This window comes from Trichomycterus rosablanca, chromosome 16 (genome assembly GCF_030014385.1).
Source record: "Trichomycterus rosablanca isolate fTriRos1 chromosome 16, fTriRos1.hap1, whole genome shotgun sequence".
Classification (NCBI taxonomy): Eukaryota; Metazoa; Chordata; class Actinopteri; order Siluriformes; family Trichomycteridae; genus Trichomycterus; species Trichomycterus rosablanca.
The window spans coordinates 11,933,454-11,956,292 of NC_086003.1; the positions used below are offsets into that span (position 1 = coordinate 11,933,454).

The 22,839-nt window shown below is 39.3% G+C and overlaps 1 protein-coding gene across 1 annotated transcript in view; it reads left to right on the forward strand.

Annotated features, from left to right (window-relative positions):
* Positions 1 to 21,800, forward strand: part of chm (CHM Rab escort protein) — a 98,112-nt gene extending 76,312 nt beyond the window's left edge. The window contains exons 14-18 of the mRNA XM_063012122.1: positions 902 to 965; positions 6,237 to 6,333; positions 7,895 to 8,005; positions 15,244 to 15,401; positions 19,240 to 21,800. Of these exons, the coding sequence (XP_062868192.1) occupies positions 902 to 965; positions 6,237 to 6,333; positions 7,895 to 8,005; positions 15,244 to 15,401; positions 19,240 to 19,509 (700 nt within the window). The 3' untranslated portion in view covers positions 19,510 to 21,800. The remainder of the gene's footprint in view (positions 1 to 901; positions 966 to 6,236; positions 6,334 to 7,894; positions 8,006 to 15,243; positions 15,402 to 19,239) is intronic.
* Positions 21,801 to 22,839: the final 1,039 nt, after the last annotated feature.

Sequence of the window (22,839 nt, forward strand, 5' to 3'; positions counted from 1 at the left end):
CTGCACTTAACTGCACTGGTTGCTAAACTGATTTAAATAAAAATACTAATCACAAAGTGCAATAACAAACATCATAACAGCCATAACATTAAAACCACCTCCTTGTTTCTACCCTCACTGTTTATTTTATCAGCTCCACTTACTATATAGGAGTTCTACAATTACTGACGGTAGTCCATCTGTTTCTCTGCATGCTTTGTTAGCCCCCTTTCATGCTGTTCTTCAATGGTCAGGACCCCCACAGGACCACTACAGAGCAGGTATTATTTGGGTGGTGGATCATTCTCAGCGCTGCAGTGACACTGACATGGTGGTGGTGTGTTAGTGTGTGTTGTGCTGGTATGAGTGGATCAGACACATAGAGTGGATGGTAAGTGGACACAGTATTTAAAAACTCCAGCAGCGCTGCTGTGTCTGATCCACTAATACCAGCACAACACACACTAACACACCACCACCATGTCATTGTCACTGCAGTGCTGAGAATCATCCACCACCTAAATAATACCTGCTCTGTGGTGGTCCTGTGGGGGTCCTGACAATTGAAGAAAAAAGCAAAGCATTGAAGAGTCAAAGCAGTCTAAAAAAGTATATAGAGAAACAGATTGTTGTAGTACAGATTGTAATTGTAGAACTACAAAGTGCTTCTATATGGTAAGTGGAGCTGATAAAATGGACAGTGAGTGTAGAAACCAGGAGGTGGTTTTAATGTTATGGCTGATCAGTGTGTGTGTATATATATATATATACATATATTCTATTTTTTTTCTTTTTTGCAGTTAAAGTGACATTATTTACCATTTATTATTGTAGAAGTGTGTGTGTGTGTGTGTGTGTGTGTGTGTGTCCATTCATCCATAATGACATTACTCCCCCAATTTCTATCTTTATAATCTCATAGGCAGATATCCAGAGCGGTGCTCATCACAGATCGATCGATTTCACCCTCTGAATCGGATCAGCAGGTACTTATTTAAATATGTGTGTGTGTGTGTGTGTGTGTGTGTGTGTGTGTGTGTGTATAGCCCTGTCTCGGTCTGTTTATCTATCTAACCGGCCGTCTTTTCTTCCTGGCTTTCTCTTTGTCTCCCCTGCCCCTCAGCCTCACCCCATTCTTAATCACAAACAAAAGCAATCCCATCAGAAATAAAGGCCCCTGCATGCATATCCAAATGCACTTTTAAATTCAGACCCCTTTCGCCTCCTCTGACTTTTTTTTCCTCGCGCCGTGCATTTTTTGCAGACCCTGCAATTTTTCCACACAGCTTGTTTTGCATTACATCGTATTTATGCCACCTATCACATTTGTCTTGATTCTTGGGATGCGTCCAAGAGGCATCAGGCAAAGAAACAACAAAAGATCAGAGGCGATTTGTGAGATCGTTAGTGTGGCCTTGTCATGCAGCTCCCGTACATTACATTCCAAAGTGAATTATGAACGTAAAGAAAACATGTTCAGCCAAAGACACAATTCGGCTCACTGTAGCCCTTTCAAGTGTAATTAATTCAGTAAATCACTGGCTAAATAAGAGGTGACATGTCAGCGTGTGTTTAGACTAATCTGAGTACTACTTCTATGGCTGCTTAATGTAGATGAGGTCCACACCAGAATCAATGTTTAATATGAGTTTAAATTAAAGTTTGAGCCAGTCTGATTTCCCTGCTAACTATTCACTTTCACTTACACACTTACAGGGGTTGGACAAAATAACTGAAACACCTGGTTTTAGACCACAATAATTTATTAGTATGGTGTAGGGCCTCCTTTTGCGGCCAATACAGCGTCAATTCGTCTTGGAAATGACATATACAAGTCCTGCACAGTGGTCAGAGGGATTTTAAGCCATTCTTCTTGCAGGATAGTGGCCAGGTCACTACGTGATGCTGGTGGAGGAAAACGTTTCCTGACTCGCTTCTCCAAAACACCCCAAAGTGGCTCAATAATATTTAGATCTGGTGACTGTGCAGGCCATGGGAGATGTTCAACTTCACTTTCATGTTCATCAAACCAATCTTTCACCAGTCTTGCTGTGTGTATTGGTGCATTGTCATCCTGATACACGGCACCGCCATTGGATGCACATGGTCCTCCAGAATGGTTCGGTAGTCCTTGGCAGTGACGCGCCCATCTAGCACAAGTATTGGGCCAAGGGAATGCCATGATATGGCAGCCCAAACCATCACTGATCCACCCCCATGCTTCACTCTGGGCATGCAACAGTCTGGGTGGTACGCTTCTTTGGGGCTTCTCCACACCGTAACTCTCCCGGATGTGGGGAAAACAGTAAAGGTGGACTCATCAGAGAACAATACATGTTTCACATTGTCCACAGCCCAAGATTTGCGCTCCTTGCACCATTGAAACCGACGTTTGGCATTGGCACGAGTGACCAAAGGTTTGGCTATAGCAGCCCGGCCGTGTATATTGACCCTGTGGAGCTCCCGACGGACAGTTCTGGTGGAAACAGGAGAGTTGAGGTGCACATTTAATTCTGCCGTGATTTGGGCAGCCGTGGTTTGATGTTTTTTGGATACAATCCGGGTTAGCACCCGAACATCCCTTTCAGACAGCTTCCTCTTGCGTCCACAGTTAATCCTGTTGGATGTGGTTTGTCCTTCTTGGTGGTATGCTGACATTACCCTGGATACCGTGGCTCTTGATACATCACAAAGACTTGCTGTCTTGGTCACAGATGCGCCAGCAAGACGTGCACCAACAATTTGTCCTCTTTTGAACTCTGGTATGTCACCCATACTGTTGTGTGCATTGCAATATTTTGAGCAAAACTGTGCTCTTACCTTGCTAATTGAACCTTCACACTCTGCTCTTACTGGTGCAATGTGCAATTAATGAAGATTGGCCACCAGACTGGTCCAATTTAGCCATGAAACTTCCCACACTAAAATGACAGGTGTTTCAGTTTCATTGTCCAACCCCTGTACATCCACGATAAAGGGCAAGGGTTTACATACATATTTTTATGATAGTCAGTCATAATCACTACAGATAAATTAAGAGGCTACGGCACAAAGTTAAAATAACATTATAGGTCAGTATACACCTACTATAGGAGTCCACTAAGTTGTGGACTGTATATTTCTAAACCAGCAGAGCTTGAAAATAAAAAAAAAACCTTAATTTGTCCGTGTTTTGAACTAGAAGAAATGTGTTCCATTTTTTAATCAGCTGCTGAAATTGGTGAAGACCCAAAATTGCCATGACATGCATTGTATGGTCCGAAGTACAGTAGGGCAGGCCAAAAATCTGAGACCACCAGTGAAAATACTCACTCACTTTCTTAACCGCTTATCCAATCAGGGTCGTTGGTGCTGGAGCTTATCCCAGCTTTTCAGTGGGCGCACAGCACACAGTAACACCCTGGACAGGGCGCCAGTCCATCGCAGGGCACACTCATACATACACACTCATACACACACCCATTTACCTGTAGGGCAGTTCAGTGTCTCCAATTAACCTGACTGCATGTTTTTGGACTGTGAGAGGAAACCGGAGCTCTCGGAGAAAACCCACAGAGACACGGGGAGAACGTGCAAACTCTGCACAGAAAGGACCCGGACCGCCACACCTTCTTGCTGAGGCGACAGTGCTACCCACTTAGCCACCGTGCCACCCAGAGAAAATACTATAATTTGCTATTTTTTCAGTATAACAATTGGGGCGGCACGGTGGCTAAGTGGGTAGCACTGTCGCCTCACAGCAAGAAGGTCCTTGGTTTGATCCCCAGGTGGGGCGGTCCGGGTCCTTTCTGTGCAGAATTTGTATGTTCTTCCGGTGTCTGTGTGGGTTTCCTCCAGGTGCTCCGGTTTCCTGCCACAGTCCAAAGACATGCAAGTGAGGTGAATTGGAGACACTAAATTGTCCAAGACTGCGTTCGATATAACCTAGTGAACTGATGAACCTTGTGTAATGAGTGACTACCGTTCCTGTCATGAATGTAACCAGAGTGTAAAACATGATGTTAAAATCCTAATAAACAAACAAACTTTGAAAAAGCTTATTTAAGCTAATAAAATTTCAGCCATTGTTCACCTGTTAGAAATGTCATCACTTCAGGTTTTCAGCAAAAGTTTTATACTTAAAAGCATTGTGGGAAATGTGGGATTAGAATTAATTTCTATGTGTTAGAAGTCAAGTAGTTTTGCTAAGACAAACATCAAATCTTGGCTAAACTGAAGGATCCTAAGTGGCCATAAACCTTGATGCAATTGCTTTGTTAGTGCAGTTTGTTACAGTAAGTGTAAACGCTTACTGTACGCCAAGTAAGCAGACTGAGACTGCCTGAGCAGGGGGTCTCAGTCCATTTCTAAACAAATTCTGGTGCAATTCATTTCAGGTATGAACACAATATGAATCAAAGGCATATGAATGAACCAAACACAGTACAGTACTTTACTAACTGTTTTTAGGTGCAGAGTGTACAGAGAGAGGTGATCCTGTGCCGCAAAGCACACTTTTCCATCGATTGTGGAAACCTTGAAGGGACAAAATGCATTCATTATGCAAGTACTACAGTAAACGATTTCAGTGTTGCATCACGACTGACTTGCAAAATATGTCATACAGGCGTCATACTTTACATTTTGGTTTTAGTTTGATTGTAAATTTGGAAGTGTGAATGCTAAGCAAACCAGGACTTATTTAACACTGGATCATTTTCTTGGTTGGTCCAGACCAAGGGAACCAAACTACAAGTATAAACACAGCCTAAAATGTTTGACCAAAACTGGATCATTTGTGTCCAAACTGATCAGGAAGTCCAATAGTGACCACACAATTAGAAGTCATACAGCTGTGTTAGCTGAAACAGAACATCAACTAGTTCTCAGGTAAAGAACGTTCTTAACGAAGTGTCAGCGACTCCAATTAACAAAGCTGCTTTTAAAAGAAGTAGTAGTCTCTAAACCACTTCTCATGAAGTAAAGACATAAACATTTCTCATATAACCTATAAACATATAAACAAGTCTAATCAACCGTTTGAAGAAAGCCAAGCATTCAGTAACATCACAAAATTTGGAATCACTTTGAAAATCATGCTAGGCTAACGTTGTTCATCAGATTTTGTACAAATTTGTGGAGTTCATGTCACTGGACAGCAAAAGCTCCCAACATACCAAAAAAAATTAATATTTATAGAAATTGTTAAAAGATTTTTCTACTTTTTACTAAATTGTCATTCTGGCTTTATTTCATATAAAAGTATTGCAATAAATTTAGTTTCCTCACTATATCTGGACAATTTATATCCTATTCCAAAACCATATTTCCAGTGCACATGTTTGGAATGTAATGCGGGTTTGTACATACAGTGGACCCTTGACTTACGAATTAAATTGGTTCCGAACGGCTGTTCTTAAGTCAAAATGTTCGTTAGTTAAACCTACTGTATTTTTCCCATAAGAAATAATGTAAACAGAATTAATCCTTGCCAGACCTCCCAATCCCCCCCTTACCTAACCTTTCTAATGTCTTAAATGGTGTTTTTTGTTATAAATACAAGTATATTTTCCCTTAAATCTTAAATTATAGAATAGACATTCCTGTAATAAACAATAATAAACAACAATACACAGTAGTACTGAACATAAAAAACACACATTTCAGTACAGTTTGTGTGCTTTACTATACACCATAATACATTTCCTTCTTTTTATATAAAATTTATCTACCAGAAACAACAATAACTCACATTTCTCTAAAGAATACTTTACTCAGCGATTTCCTTCTTCTCTCTCTCACTCACTGTCCCCTCTGTCTGATACACAGTGACAGCTACTGGCAAAAGTAATTATACAACACAACAAATGTAATAGATTTGTTCATTTTCTCACCACTGGACATCCTCTGCACATTCTTTGTGGACATTTTAATTCAATTTTACAAAATATAAAGAAAACACTGGAAAAACACCGTCCGCTGTCCGATTGTTTGCTCACTGTATATATATATATATATATATATATATATATATATATATATATATATATATATATATATATATACTATATATATATAGAGAGAGAGAGAGAGACGGTTGGAGTGAACTTCTTCGTGACGTCACGTGTTTCGCGAATTTCTTTTTGTAATCCGAAATTTGTTCGTACGTTAAGTTGAAAAAGATCGTTTGTAACCTGAAATGTTCGTATGGTAAACCGTTCATAACTCAAGGGTCCACTGTATTTCCATGTTTACTATCCTTATCCCTTTTTCTGCAGATCTCATTGGTGACTGTGCCTCCTGCTGACCCTTCTTCACCAGCAGTCAGAATGGTGGAGCTCAGTTCATCGACCATGACCTGCATGCCTGGAACCTGTAAGTCACACATTATTCATAAACATGTTTTAAAAAAAGCAGTTAGAATAAGGGTCTCGCTAACACTCGCTTCAAAAATTTTGGGTACTGAAAAGGATTTCAGTCACGTTCAGTCAAGTGATAGGTCGCCCTACATTGCTCTAAATAGAATTATACTAGAGAAATAAATTTGCACACTTGGTGTTTTATCCATGGTATAGGGAGCTGTGTCAAACACTACTGTCCAAAATCTGCCGTAGGGATCACAGGGTAGACATGTGCAATATGAAATAAATTGTCATTCAGAAAAATGTCGTTTCATTTGGCAGTGACTGTTCTCTCAAATTTAACCCAAACCATCCAGTGCACCCATCTCCTTCACCTGCACCTCAATTGTTTCCCCACTTGTATTAACGCTTTATCAACCATCTGTAATGTCCAGTTGGATCTATATTACTTCCAATGAACTCCTGCTCTGTCCATCTTTGCTCACCCTCTGAATGACTCTGTCATTAACTCTATTGTTATTGATGGAAGTTATTCCTTTTGTCACACTAATATTATTTTGCTATGAATTCCTGTGGTGGAGAAGAGCAGAAATGGGTGGAAATGGATTGCTAGTCTTGGTACTGAAGCCCAGTGGCTAACTTTGTCTTTATGAGAAAATGAGGAATTGCAATCAGCGTTCACTAGCAATTTCACGAGTTCTAAGAGATACCAATAGCAGTCAGTTCTGTCTCTGCACATCACTTACAATCACTGGGATGATGACCAGGACAGACCAGCTTTCTTTAGAAGATGACATTAGTATTCATATTTTTCTTGACAATAATTTTTCTTTGTGTATTATAGTATATCAGTGTACATTCTCAAATATGCTATTCAAATTGTTCCTGTTGTTCGTAAATTTGGGAAATAATTCAGATTTTTATTTGTATTAAAATTTAATTTTTTAAGTGTTTTAAACCAAATGTAATTTATTATTATTTCTGTTGTTGTTTTGTTGTGGTTGTTATTTTTATTAGTTTTATTGTTCTGATTGTTTTTGCTATTATTAATAATACAATTTTTTATTATTATCATGATTATTATTATTGTTAATTTTATTATTATTATTTCTTCTATTGTTATTATTATTATTATTATTATTATTATTATAAAAGTAAAGGCCATTCATTTGTTTATGCTATTCAGCTTTATTGTCATTTGTTTGCTGTCATTATGATTGTTAGTATTATTATTATTGCTATTATTATTGTTAATTTTATTTTTTTCTATTGTTATTGTTATTATTTCTTCTATTGTTATTATTATTATTTTTTTATCATTGTTATTATTATTGTTACTTTTTTTCCATTGTTATTTTTATTATTTCTTCTATTGTTGTTGTTATTGTTATTATTAGTATTATTATTACTATTATTATTTATTCTATTGTTGTTATTATTAGTAGTAGTATTATTGTTATTATTATTGTTAATTGTATTATTTTTTCTATTGTTATTATTATTATTATTATAATAAAACTAAAGGCCATTAATTTGTCTATGCTATTCAGCTTTATTGTCATTTGTTTTAACAGATTTGGTCCACTTGACCTGCTCTTCATCAGGATCGGCCTATGAAGACTTGGCACCAGTTGTTTCCAGGCTCTTCCATATTCCCAGCAGTCCTGGCGAAGAATTGGTACAAGGTCTGGCATTTTCATTATATTTATTAAAGATGAAGCTGAGCAATGTGTTGGTTTGTTTTATGTATTTTATTAGCACATCTGGTTATTTATGGTTCTTGTTTTAGCCCTAAATTGGGTATGAAAGGGAAGAACAAGTCAAGTTCTGTTGTTCTGTTGTTAAGTGTCATTAACTCAAAAAAGTGAAAATTAAAGTTACTTTAATTAGTACAGAAATATAATTCTTCCTCTCTTCACAATCATCCAACCTCCTTTACCACTCAGAATTGTCATTTTCCAAATGAAATAAATATATTAAAACCTTTAACTGACAATCCATAGTCTCTCAAAACATTCTGTATGATCACAATCAGTCACCTTAATACAATTACCTGTTTAAAAAGCTTAGTTTAAAGTTCACAGGTGTTTTAAACATTTTACTTACTAGCTTAGTTCTCAGACATGCTGTGGATGGTCAGAGTGGAGATCACTAAATCCCGACTGACCACAGAGGTCTCTGAATGATGGTGATGGTAATGGTCATTGGTTTTTTATGGCTGCTTCTCCTCAGCAGAATGACAAGGTCATCAGAGGAGCTGATCTGAGCTGATCTGTCCTTTATCATAATCCTACTCCCCCCAGCAGGTGAACTCCTGCACTCCTTTACTGTAGATTAAGATTACAAACTAATATCATGTAAAGAAAGGATCAATAAGAATTAAAAATATGGACGAGATATCATTTTTACATTATACAATGTATTTGTAGATATTATGCTTTTGCTTTTTTAGCCTTTTTAAAAATAATTTTTCCCTTTCCATGACTTTCATTTTACAAAATATTTAACAACAAATAATACCAATATATCCTCAATAATTTACATTTATTTTTAGCCCCAGTACTAATAATCATTTGATTGTAAGTTTGTTTACCCTTTCATTAATTTGAAATGCCTAGTATTAATATCCAAATTAAACTCTATAATTCCACTTGAATTAAATAACTGTATCACCTGTATTAAAGAACAACACCCACTTGTGATTAAGAACCACTAGTCGTAGTTAGGGTCTTACTAAATTCACTGGAAAATGTGCTTAATTTCAAGGACCATTTTTCAAAACTCACAGATTTTTACAGAAAAGTGCCACATTAAATAACACACACAAATTAAATAATAGAATAAGTAGAAGCTACAATACACAGCATGTCCAACCGTAATAGTTGAATGTAAACCTAGAACATCCAGCAACGGTCTCAAAAATAAAAATTCTCATCCGTGTTGTGTCCACAGAATTTATTCAGAGTTTTCCAAACTCAGTTACCCAAGTTTTTAGCTGCTTTAGATTTCGACATCTTGGACATTTTGACTAACCGATTGCTGACTGAATTGCCGTAGGATTGCTAGGACCACCTCATATGTGCAAATTAATCAGTAAACGTAAGGAACTTGAACGCTACGTGAAGGAAAAACGCTAAATCGCTAAACACAAACTTTAAATTTTGAATTTCACAGCAAATTGCATATTACACAGGAAAAGGCTTGTTTCACGGTTCACTGCATGATTTTCATGGCCATGAATTAGGTAGCATCTTAGTCGTAGTGTATTGTATAACCCCAATTTTTAAAAAAGCTGAGACAGCAAAAATGTAAATAACAGCAATGATTTGTGAATCATTTTGACAAGCATTACATTGAAAAGAGCACACAGATGAGATATTTTTAAACCAAACAATTGTATTGTTTTTTTTTTACACAATTAGTTCCAATCTTACAATTTGATTGGTTGGAGTTTTATCTATGCTGATTTTTGTCTTGTTCACGCCAAAACTGCACCGATCCTGACAAGTAACGAGTGACCTTTACAAAGGCTCTACACTCACAAACCTTTCTTGTGCTGAGAAATTGATGAAATTGGTGACTTGGTGAAAACCTCTGACTTGCAGCCTGTTTTATCAGATTCTAAAGAAGAGTGTGATTGCAGACACTGTACAGGTTACCATTTACAAATGACGCAATACCATAATAAATAATACAATTCTATCTTTTAAATCTTTTTTTATGCATTTTCTCCCCTTTTTCTCTCTTTTAGCACATCCTATTGCCTGATTGTGTCATGCTTCCTCTCCACCAATGCTCTGATTGAGGAGAACGAAGCTAACCCACGCCCCCTCCAACACGTAGGCAGCAGCCGTATGCATCTTGTCACCTACACTTTTGACGAGTGCAAGGCGGATCAGCACTGTGTACGGAGAGACACACCCTGACAGCATTCTTTTCCCCTCTCTGTGCAGGCATCATCAATCAGCCAGCAGAGGTCGTAATTGCATTAGTTATGAGAGAGTCCCTATCCGGCTTTTTAATGTCTCACTCCTATCAGAACAACAGGCCAATCATTGTTCATGTGGCTGCTCAGCCCAGCCGGCAGGCAGAGCTGAGACTCGATACGATGTATTCGAGATCTCAGCTCTGGTGTTCAGCGTGTGTTTTACCCATCTGTCTTTTAATTCTTAAGTAATTTTATTTTTAGTGCTTATTTGCACTTTGTATTTCAAACTAGTGTTATATAGTGTTATACATAAACAATACACCTTTATAGCTGTGTTAAGGCAGGTTAGGGTATTTGATAGTATTATTAAACCTTTGTGATTTGGTCGTACTAAACAACCCAATAGAAACAGAGAAATATAGACACATTAAATAGTATCCTTTTCAGATACACAGATCTATTTTTCTCTCTTAGTGTCATGTTAATTTTTTTTGTTACTTTGCATTTGCCCTTCAAGCGACTTAAAAGTGTCTGAAAATTGTGTTATGATGTGCCTCAGTGAATGGCTATTGCATCGTAGGGTGCATCTTTCAACACATTTTTTATCACAGGAGTGAGCTGGTAGTATTTTAATTACTTGTCAGAACAAATACTGGCAGAGGTCCTCAGGATGAATCACTATATAAGAGAAGCAGTGGGCCAGAACAGGTCAGAAAGACAAAGTCACCGAAGCGACAGACCCTCATTCATTGTGTGTGTACGTGTGTGATCTGTTGACTGCAAAGGCCTTAACATACAGTATGATTTACAACATTTTCATACTTGCACCCACATTACACTGGCTTTATTTTCCTTGCGGCTCTCCCGCACCCCATGTAAGGTCCCCATCTCGCACCTTGTTGCAGTGAAAAAAGATCAAATACAGGTCACTTTATTTTAAAACGATTTGTTTTTTAAATGGGATGTCCAACAAGCTCATGGTAAGGTGTGCAAATACTTTTGGCCACATAGTGTATGTCAGTACTTTAGTAATACCTTCTTTATCCTCCTATATATCACAGTTTCACACCATTATGGTTCAACCTGTACGCTGAACATACACCGATCAACCATAACATTAAAACCACCTCCTTGTTTCTGTACTCGCTGTCCATTTTATCAGCTCCACTTACCAATCAGAAGCACTTTGTAGTTCTACAATTACTGACTGTAGTCCATCTGCTTCTCTACATGCTTTGTTATCCCCCTTTCATGCTGTTCTTCAATGCTCAGGACTCTCCCAGGACCACTACAGAGCAGGTATTATTTGGGTGGTGGGTCATTCTTAGCACTGTAGTGACACTGACATGGTGGTGGTGTGTTAGTGTGTGTTGTGCTGGTATGAGTGGATAAGACACAGCAGTGCTGATGGAGTTTTTAAACACCTCACTGTCCCTGCTGGACTGAGAATAGTCCACCAACCAAAAATATCCATCCAACAGTGCCCTGTGGGCATCGGCCTGTGACCCCTGATGAAGGTCTAGAAGATGAGCAACTCAAACAGCAGCAATAGATGAGCGATCGTCTCTGACTTTACATCTACAAGGTGGACCAACTAGGTAGGAGTGTCTAATAGAATGAACAGTGAGTGGACACGGTATTTAAAAACTCCAGCAGTGCTGCTGTGTCTGATCCACTCATACTAGCACAACACACACTAACACACCACCACCATGTCAGTGTCACTGCAGTACTGAGAATGATCCACCATCTAAATAATACCTGCTCTGTGGTGGTCCTGACCATTGAAGAACAGAGTAGCAGGTTAAAAAAAAGTATGTAGAGAAACAGATGGACTACAGTCAGTAATTGTAGAACTACAAAGTGCTTCTATTTGGTAAGTGGAGCTGATAAAATGGACAGTGAGTGTAGAAACAAGGAGGTGGTTTTAATGTTACGGCTGATCGGTGTATAGTTTATAAGCTTCAATGAAGACAAGTCATGATGACAGGAAAAACACTAACGTTACCATTGATGGGTGTCTTGTTGAAGTGCTGGACAGCTTTTTCCTACTTGGATCAGTTATTTACAACAAAAGATCCAGCAGTCGGGAATTAACAACACAAACTGGCAAGAATTAAGGAACTGGCACACCAGCGCACCAGCACTGAGATTCTGAACAGCCCGGTTTGAATCTCGGCTCTGCAACCGGTCGGTTGGGCGCCATCTAGCAGGCACGATTGGCAGTGCCTGCAACAGACAAAAATAGGCTACCGAGTCTGCTGGGTGGGAAAAGATAGAGTAAGTGGGTGGGGTCCTCAAATGCTGTGTCTATCTTCATTTGATACCCCTTCACCTTTGAACTCATTTTGTCTGCTTGTTTCAGTTTACAGTGCCAGTCTGACTTGTTTGGGAAGTGAAACTAAGGGCATGTGTTTGGCCTATCAAAAACTGTGATGTATGCTAATCTGACATTTCTCACATCAGTGTGTGTGTGTGTGTGTGTGTGTGTGTGTGTGTGTGTGTGTGTGTATAATAACCCTTACACAGTGTGTTTGCTTTGCTACTTCACAGTCATAAATATTTTCCCATGAAGTTGAGCAGCTTATTCTTCGGACTCGGAAGTGTTTCAGAGGGAAAGTGTTTGTAGATGCGGCGCATTTAGTAAAAGGTTACAGAAGAGTAGTTTTGTCCTATCCAGTCATGAGCTCTGTTGGATGTTATTGTTTTGAGCGGGCAGCGTTTTTGAGAGGCAGCTGATCTTTCTGAAGTGGTGTTAAACATTGATGCTGCCGCGCGTCTTTCCCGTCACCTTTACCAAATTAAGCAAATCACCGGGCCACTCTGGGCAGGAAAAGAAACACGCATCATAACCGTGTGACATTTGGGTAATGACCAAACTGACATTTCAGACTGACACCTTTTCTCTCTGCACTTTTTCTAGCTTTTTTTTCTTTGGTTAGGGGAAGGCGCTCGTGTACTTAAAGGCTAACGATACAGACTGACAGCTTTACACTTTAAACAGGACACACACACTTACCCACACACAGTTCTCTTGTGTTTGACTAAATAGCCACCCTGTCCTATCATCATTACAGTGCATTTAAAGTAAAGTCATGTTGATGCAGGCTGGATAGTTATAACATACACTAAATGGCCTAAAATTGGATAAGACACTAAATTGGATAAGACACAGCAGCGCTGCTGGAGTTTTTAAACACCTCACTGTCACTGCTGGACTGAGAATAGTCCACTAACCAAAAATATCCAGCCAACAGCGCCCCATAGGCAGCGTCCTGTGACCACTGATGAAGGTCTAGATGGTGACCAACTGAAACAGCAGCAATAGATGATCGATCGTCTCTGACTTTACATCTACAAGGTGGACCAACTACGTAGGAGTGTCTAATAGAGTGGACAGTGAGTGGACACGGTATTTAAAAACTCCAGCGGCACTGCTGTGTCTGATCCACTCATACCAGCACAACACACACTAACACACCACCACCATGTCAGTAACACTGCAGTGCTGAGAATGATCCACCGCCTAAATAATACGGTTAAACTGTCACTGACAAGCCTAAGTTTGCAAATAAATTATTCATACACTTTTATACAAATTAAAAATCAATAAGAATGTATTTACATTTGAAAACAACTTTGCATTCTTCGCATTTGTCCACCATATTTGTAATTTTTTGTGAGAAAAGATGTACCACACTGAATGCTGGGATTCCCTTCACCACTAAGGAAGCGTCGGATGCTCCCTCGTTACTCAGTCAGTTTATAGCTTCAAAATAAGGCACCTTAGTAGGCAGCATTTTAGGGCATCTAGGAATTCGGACAGGCTACTTTTTGGGAGTGTGCATAGGATGATGTAAAATGCTGTCTATGTAGAGAGCACCCTAGGTTTTTGGACAGACCCTATATTGTACAGAAAAGCCTGGCTACCAATCTAGATGTGCGGGTCATTGGAATCTTGTCAAATCTTGACCTGAACTTGCTTATTATAAATGATGTCCACATACTTTTGACCATACCATAGTATTTAGATTTGGAGAAGCTTTGAACTGAGAATTGAGTTTAAGCTGAATTTTCCAATCCACTGGAAATGTTGCAAACTTTTCTGGCCAAGGACTCACCCCCACACACAGCGCAGAGGATGGTAAGAGAGGCAAAAAAAGTGTTTGAGAGTTACAGAAAAAAACATAGTATCCAAAACTATCATCAGGTGCCACCTCAGTGCCAATAGATTATTGGAAGGCTTGCCTAACGCAACAGATTATTTGGAAGACTGATCAGGAAAAAACCTTTCCTATAATCTAACCACAGACATAAGCACCTGGAGTTTGTTTAACGCTACTGGGACTTTGACTGGAATAATTTTCTACAGTCAGGTGAAACAAAAAATTAGCTTTTTTGCAACAGACACTAAAGCAAAAATGACTACACTGTAAAGAGCCTGATACCCTTTGTTATGTATAAAAAAGGGTCTATCATGTTGTGGGGCTGCTTTTCTCCCAAAGACCCTGGGAACCTCATAAGGGTACATGGTATCATGGGCACCATAAGACAGACAGAACACAGTACCACTAAAGGTCCCTGGGTTTGAGGGCTGCTTCCTTGTGGCATCCTTCCAAGCAACTTCTGGTTTAATGTTGCAGTTGGAGAGACATTATAACCCAAGACTTAAATAATATCTGCGATTTTTCAGCCGTGATTATAAAGATTATTTGGCCACTTGAACCATCCTTCTCACTATGCATGCTGTCAATATTGAATTTTGTCTTCCAGTCAGATTCTGAACATCTCCAGTTGTGTTGCAGTTCATTAGTCTATTTTATGCCATTGATTTTACACACCTGTTAGCAATAGGTATGGCTAAAACACTTGAACTCAGTAATTTAAAGAGGTTATGATATGATTGGTTAGTGGTTACTGTTGTTTTAGAAACTGGCACCTTGTCTTATGATTTCTTAAAACAATACTAATAATGCTTGTGGGTGCTGTGTGCAGGAGCTGAGGAGAGAGACAAACCTGAGGTATTGTGGGTGATGTACTTCAACATGCGGGACACATCTGGCCTGGACAGCAACTGCTACAGTCTGCCCAGCAATGTCCATGTGTGTACAGGCCCTGATGCCAGCCTGGGCAATGATTACTCCATTAACCTGGTAGGTCCACAAGGGGGTGTTATAGAGGACATGCTATATAATATGCCCCCAAACGCTACTTGATCTGTACAGTTCAGTGCTTTTTTTTTATTGATTTTACTGATAATATTGTAATAATATCATCAGTATCATGAGTTGTTACATTGGTTTTTTTTTCTCAGGTAATCTGTGTGTTTAGTTTGTCCAGCTAGATATTATACAATTTACACAAAAACTGTTTCAATACTGGTTGAATCCGATTTATAGCTAGATTTTAATATAAATTATTTGTTGTATTAACATTTTTCCGGAATCTTCTGTCATTTTTAGGCTTATTTAAGGGTTACCCTATCATGATTGTAACATGACTGAGTGAGGACACAGTCCTGTGCAACTACCGATCAAAAACAATAATTATTTATGTAATATTTGTGGACTTGGATCAGGTTCTGTTAGTTACATTCATCATTTTAATCTAGATTCAATCGTTTGGAAGAAAACATGACTTTGGGTTTATTAAATATGAAGATAAAAATGTATTACATTTGTATATACAGTGTATCACAAAAGTGAGTACACCCCTCACATTTCTGCAAATATTTAATTATATCTTTTCATGGGACAACACTATAGAAATAAAACTTGGATATAACTTAGAGTAGTCAGTGTACAACTTGTATAGCAGTGTAGATTTACTGTCTTCTGAAAATAACTCAACACACAGCCATTAATGTCTAAATAGCTGGCAACATAAGTGAGTACACCCCACAGTGAACATGTCCAAATTGTGCCCAAATGTGTCGTTGTCCCTCCCTGGTGTCATGTGTCAAGGTCCCAGGTGTAAATGGGGAGCAGGGCTGTTAAATTTGGTGTTTTGGGCAAACAGTTTGCTGAAGACAAGCAGTCCAAGAACATGGATTACTGGAATGCCCTGTGGTCTGACGAGACCAAGATAAACTTGTTTGGCTCAGATGGTGTCCAGCATGTGTGGCGGCGCCCTGGTGAGAAGTACCAAGACAACTGTATCTTGCCTACAGTCAAGCATGGTGGTGGTAGCATCATGGTCTTGGGCTGCATGAGTGTTGCTGGCACTGGGGAGCTGCAGTTCATTGAGGGAAACATGAATTCCAACATGTACTGTGACATTCTGAAACAGAGCATGATCTCCTCCCTTCGAAAACTGGGCCTCATGGCAGTTTTCCAACAGGATAACGACCCCAAACACAACCTCCAAGATGACAACTGCCTTGCTGAGGAAGCTGAAGGTAAAGGTGATGGACTAAACCCAATTGAGCACCTGTGGCGCATCCTCAAGTGGAAGGTGGAGGAGTTCAAGGTGTCTAACATCCACCAGCTCCGTGATGTCATCACGGAGGAGTGGAAGAGGATTCCAGTAGCAACCTGTGCAGCTCTGGTGAATTCTATGCCCAAGAGGGTTAAGGCAGTGCTGGATAATAATGGTGGTCACACAAAATATTGACACTTTGGGCACAATTTGGACATGTTCACTGTGGGGTGTACTCACTTATGTTGCCAGCCATTTAGACATTAATGGCTGTGTGTTGAGTTATTTTCAGAAGACAGTAAATCTACATTGCTATACAAGTTGTACACTGACTACTCTAACTTATATCCAAGTTTTATTTCTATAGTGTTGTCCCATGAAAAGATATAATAAAATATTTGCAGAAATGTGAGGGGTGTACTCACTTTTGTGATACACTGTACATACATTTAAATTTATGTTAAACAGTATTAATTAACACCTGATAATAATTAAAGTGACCACATATAAAGTTGCTACAGCAAAAGCCATTGGCTGCAAAGAGCTTACAAAGCATCAAAAGGATCTCATTGTTAAAATGTATCAGTCTGGAAAGGGGTACAAAAAATTCAAGGCATTACATTTACCATGGAACAAAACAACAAAAACAACACATCACTAAAAATACCCACAATGAAGCATGGTGGTGGCAGCATTATACTTCTGACTTTTTTTCCTCAGCTAAAACTGGGGCTTTAGTCAGAACGGGAGGAATTATATTAAAAAGCTTCAGGCCCCTACTAAAAAATAAAGATGAAGAGGAATTTCACCTTTTAGCACGACAATGACCCAAAGCATACCTCCACATCAACAAAAGAATGGCTTCACCAAAAGAAGATCAAAGTTTTGGAATGACCCAGCCAGAGCCCAGACCTGAATCTAATAAAAAATGTGTGGGGTGATCTGAAGGGTGCTGTGCACTGGAGATGCCCTCACCATCTGACAGAATTGGAGCACTTTTGCAAAAAGGAGTGGGCAAAGATTGGCAGGTCAAAATGTTCCATGTTAATAGACACCTACACAAAATGACTTAATATTGTCAATTACATTCTCAGCATTTAGCGGACACCTTTGTCCAAAGCGACTTATGACTGAGATTGTATACACTGTAAAAGATAAAGGGTTAAGGGCCTTGTTTAGGGGCCCAACAGTGGCAAGCTGGCAGATGTGTGGCTTGAACCAGCAACCTTTCAATTACTAGTCCTGTAGCTTAACCGCCGAGCTACCCCTGCACTTAAAATCAAAAGGTGCTTCAAGAAAGTATTATATATTAGTATTGTAAGTGTTGTATTTTTATTTTTATTTCATGGTATTTGCAATTATTGTGAAATGGGCATTGGGCATGTTTTTGTGCATTGGATACTGTCGAAGAAAAAAGAGACAACTAAATTTAAAATTATGATTATTTTACAAACAGCTCTAAATTCATGATTCATGTCTAGTATCAAGTATTAGTTATATATTATATAATTATGATGTAGTCATTTTATATTAGTGTATACACTGATCAGCCATAACATTAAAACCACCTCCTTGTTTTTACACTCACTGTCCATTTTATCAGCTCCACTTACCATATAAAAGCACTTTGTAGTTCTACAATTACTGACTGTAGTCCATCTATTTTTCTGCATGCTTAGTTAGCCCCCTTTCATGCTGTTCTTCAATGGTAAGAACCCCCACAGGACCACCACAGAGCAGGTATTATTTGGGTGGTGGATAATTCTCAGCACTGCAGTGACACTGACATGGTGGTGGTGTGTTAGTGTGTGTTGTGCTGGTATGAGTGGATCAGACACAGCAGCGCTACTGGAGTTTTAAAATGCCATGTCCACTTACTGCCCACTCTGTTAGACACTCCCACCTAGTTGGTACACCTTGTAGACATAAAGTCAGATCGCTCATCTATTGCTGCTGTTTGAGTTGGTCATCTTCTAGACCTTTATCAGTGGTCACAGGACGCTGCCCATGGGGCGCTATTGGCTGGATATTTTTGGTTGGTGGACTATTCTCAGTCCAGCAGTGACAGTGAGGTATTTAAAACCTCCAGCAGCGCTGATGTGTCTGATCCACTCATACCAGCACAACACACACTAACACACCACCACCATGTCAGTGTCACTGTAGTGCTGACAATGATCCACCGCCTAAATAATACCTGCTTTGTGGTGGTCCTGTGGGGGTCCTGACCATTAAAGAACAGAGTAAAAAGAGGGTTAAAAAGTATGTAGCGAAACAGATGGACTACAGTCAGTAATTGTAGAACTACAATTAGTGCTTCTATATGGTGGAGCTGATAAAATGGACAGTGTGTGTAGAAACAAGGAGGTGGTTTTAATGTTATGGCTGATCGGTGTATTAGTTAATCATCTTATAGAGTGTAAACTGGAAGATTAGTGTTTATAAATGTTGGTACACCAACCTGTCACATAATTATAATTCTTAAAAGTACTTCATAAAGATGTTTATTGTGTGATTTTAGTGAATAATGACTTGTGTAATTGTTGTGTAATATTTTTTTTATGTTCTTTATAGGCCAAGTCCGTGTTTAATCAGCTTCTGCCAGACGAGGAGTTCTGTCCACCTGCTCCAAACCCTGAGGACATCATATATGACGGTGACCAGGGAGAAGGAGCTGCTTTTGATGGCACCAGTCAGGAAGATGTGGTGGCAACCACAGAGCAATGTGATTCTCAGGAGAAGGACCAACCAACAGCCGACTCAGAGCACGCAGAGAGTACAGAGAGTGTTAGTCAGGAAACTGATACTAAATCTGATTCTCAGAGCCCGTCCACTGAGGAATAGCAGGACTAAATTAATAGTTCATCTTTAATTGTTCTTCTACCAGAACACAGCCTTCTTTCTAGAGCCACATTCCTGCAGTGTGGCTGTGGTTGTAAGAAAAAAAAAGCTGATTCTGCTTTTCATTATGTAAAAATACAATCATTCACTGTATTAAAAAAACACAAAAAAAGAGAGACGTTTCGTACTACTGGGTTATAAGTCAACGATGTGGCATCTATCAAGCCAGTGTTGTGACTTGTATGCATGTTTAACTTTTTAGATCTGTATATCTGAAGTCTAGTCCGGATTTCACCTCAAAAAGAAACAGTGGCTGGCCGCTCAGGTGGTACAGCGGTAAAACACTAGCACACCAGAGCTGGGATTTCGAATACATCATATCCAATCTCAGCTCTGCCATCCGGCTGGGCCACATGAACAACGATTGGCTGTTGTTCAGGGTGGGATGAGCCGGACCAGGGTTCCTCATAACTGGTGCAATAACGACCACTGATTGATGGTGTCTTTGCAGAGTTGGGGAATAATGCTGATCAGGGTGTGGCTCTCTGTGCACAAGGCTGATCCGCATATGATGTGCAGGTGAAAAGAGGCAGTCGGTACTGCACACGTGTCGGAGGGGGCGTGTGTCAGTTGCGAAGCTCCTCAGTCAGCAGTGGTATCGGTAGAGGTGAAGCGTAATGCAATCAGGGTAATTGGATACGACTAGATTAGAAAATTGGGGGACAAAAATCGGAAAAAAGGGGAAAAAATGAAAGAAACGCTGGCTCCACACAGCAGCCCAGTTTCAGTGAAATTTGTCTCAAACTGTGTTCGGTCAGCGCTTAGCATTCGGTTCTTCAGCTGTTCCAATGCTTGTCCACACTGGAGCTAGCCTTCTGTCATTCCTTACTTTTCTTGGCTAGTAAACACACAGATATTCACTAGGTTTGTTTGGCAATTACAGTGCAATCAAACACTGATGTAATTCGAGTTTTAACACTAGGGCTGCTGTTATAGCATTAATAAGCACCCCTCAGTGGCTCTCCAGTGTGAACTTCAGCTTAAAATTAACTCCTGAAGTTTCCAGACAGCCCTCTTCTTGTCATTTATGCACAGCAGACACTGGCAAATAGAATCACAATGTTTTGATATAGATCATATGGGGGAAGAGTGGACAATGTGGCACAGAATTTGTCAGAAATGTGTCAGGCACAATCATGTGGAAAAATCACATCACGGAAAAATCAGAAGGACGCTTGATACTCTGACGTCTTGCCTATGTGTCACACTTTTGTATGGTCACCTGTCACTTTTTTTTGTTTACTGGTTTGAATGCAGGATTACATAAGATTGTTCTGTATTTTTAATGTAGTCATTTGAAGTGTCGTATGAAAAAATAAATGACAAGTGAATGACCAAAAAAAGAACAGAATCGTTTGCACACTGGACAACTTTGTTAGGTCAAGTCACATTTCTTTGTATAGCTCTTTTTACAATAGATATTGTCTCAAAGCAACTTTACAGCATCCAGGACTGACAGACCCAAAACCCCCATTGAACAAGCCGAGGGTGACAGTAGCAAGGACGCTAACCTCCTTGGGTGGCCTGGAGAATAATTTGAATGAATTGGATTTCACAAACTATATATACATGCGGGCGGTTCGGTGGGTAGCACTGTCGACTCACAGCAAAAAGGTTCTGGGTTCGATTCCCAGGTAGAATAGTCTGGGTCCTTTCTGTGTGGAGTTTGCATGTTCTCCCTGCGTCATGCAGGTGAGGTGAACAAGAAATACAAAATTGTCCATTTGTTAAGTTATTATTATTATTCATTCAAGTCTGGGGTATTTTCAGTTCAGACACGACAGGACCGGTCACATCTAGCAGGAGCAGCATTGTTGGCACAGCAGTCTTCTGTTATGTACTTGCCTTAAGTGGAAGACACGTATCACTTATTGAATGTGCTAATGCTGGATAGTCATGTTTATTTAGATCTCACTTACTAAGCATTTTGTCTATTTGGCCAAATAGCTTTTATTTATAAAACCTTATATGGTGGTACCTTAAAATTCGACGTCAATTCGTTCTGGGACTGGCGTAGAGTTTTAAAGGTGTTGAGTTTCATGGTATTTTTTCCCCATAAGGATGTATGGGAAACCTGTTAATGCGTTCCATGGACCTGTGAAACTCCATATATTTAAGGCTTGTATAAAATAATGGGTTTGTTTTTGACACTTAAACACTGAAAATAACACAAATATAATATAAAAACACTGCAATACAATTAAAAAATCCAATAAAACCTGCATTTTACCTTTACTTCTTTATTGTTTCCTTATGCTTCTTAATATTGAAGATGCTTGATCTTGGAATACCGTATTCCTTAGCGAGCTCAGTAAAGACACATTTACATGAGAAGTGACAAAATAGCGTTTGCACATTTCAGCTTTTCCACAAAACGGCTGTTCATTGTTAATTTGAAATTAAATAAATACTTTTTTTTTTTTAAAGGCTAAACACAGTGAATTTAAGGGAAACGTCAAGTTTAAGGGTACAAATTTCTCCACAAACTGCGTCCAGTTTCAAAGATTTCGAGTTTAGGGGACGTTGAGCTACAAGGTACCACTCTACTAAATTGACATTGTGTATTGTCTTATGATTTGCTCTGCCTCTCCCTTTTTTCTTTTAGCATAGATATTACTATTAATATGGTGTTTCTTGCTCTCATTTTTGCTAATACAAACAGCCAAGATGTCCTCAAATACAGAAGATTTTGTTACTGATTCCAGATGTGTTCTTTCTATACTAGTCTATCCTTTAATATTGTAAAGAATGGATTGAAGGTTGGAGATCCATGTTTTTATGATATGGTTAACAGTATTAAATGTTCTGTAGTAACCGGTGGTTGGTAATAACTTCACACTGTTTTGAGTTTAATTATCACTCCAACAATGGGTTTTCACATCCAGTTCCACTCCTGTCAGAACAGAAATATGATGCTACAGTGGACTCAGACCAAAGCTTGTAGGTTGGAGATTGGAAAAGCATTGACTGTCACTCACTCTACACTCACTGTCCATTTTATCATCTCCACCTACCATATAAAAGCACTTCGTAGTTCTACAATTACTGACTGTAGTCCATCTGTTTCTCTGCATGCTTTGTTAGCTCCCTTTCACCCAGTTCTTCAATGGTTAGGACCACCACAGAGCAGGTATTATTTAGGTGGTGGATCATTCTCAGCACTGCAGTGACACTGACATGGTGGTGGTGTGTTAGTGTGTGTTGTGCTGGTATGAGTGGATCAGACACTGCAGTGCTGCTGGAGTTTTTAAATACCGTGTCCACTCACTGTCC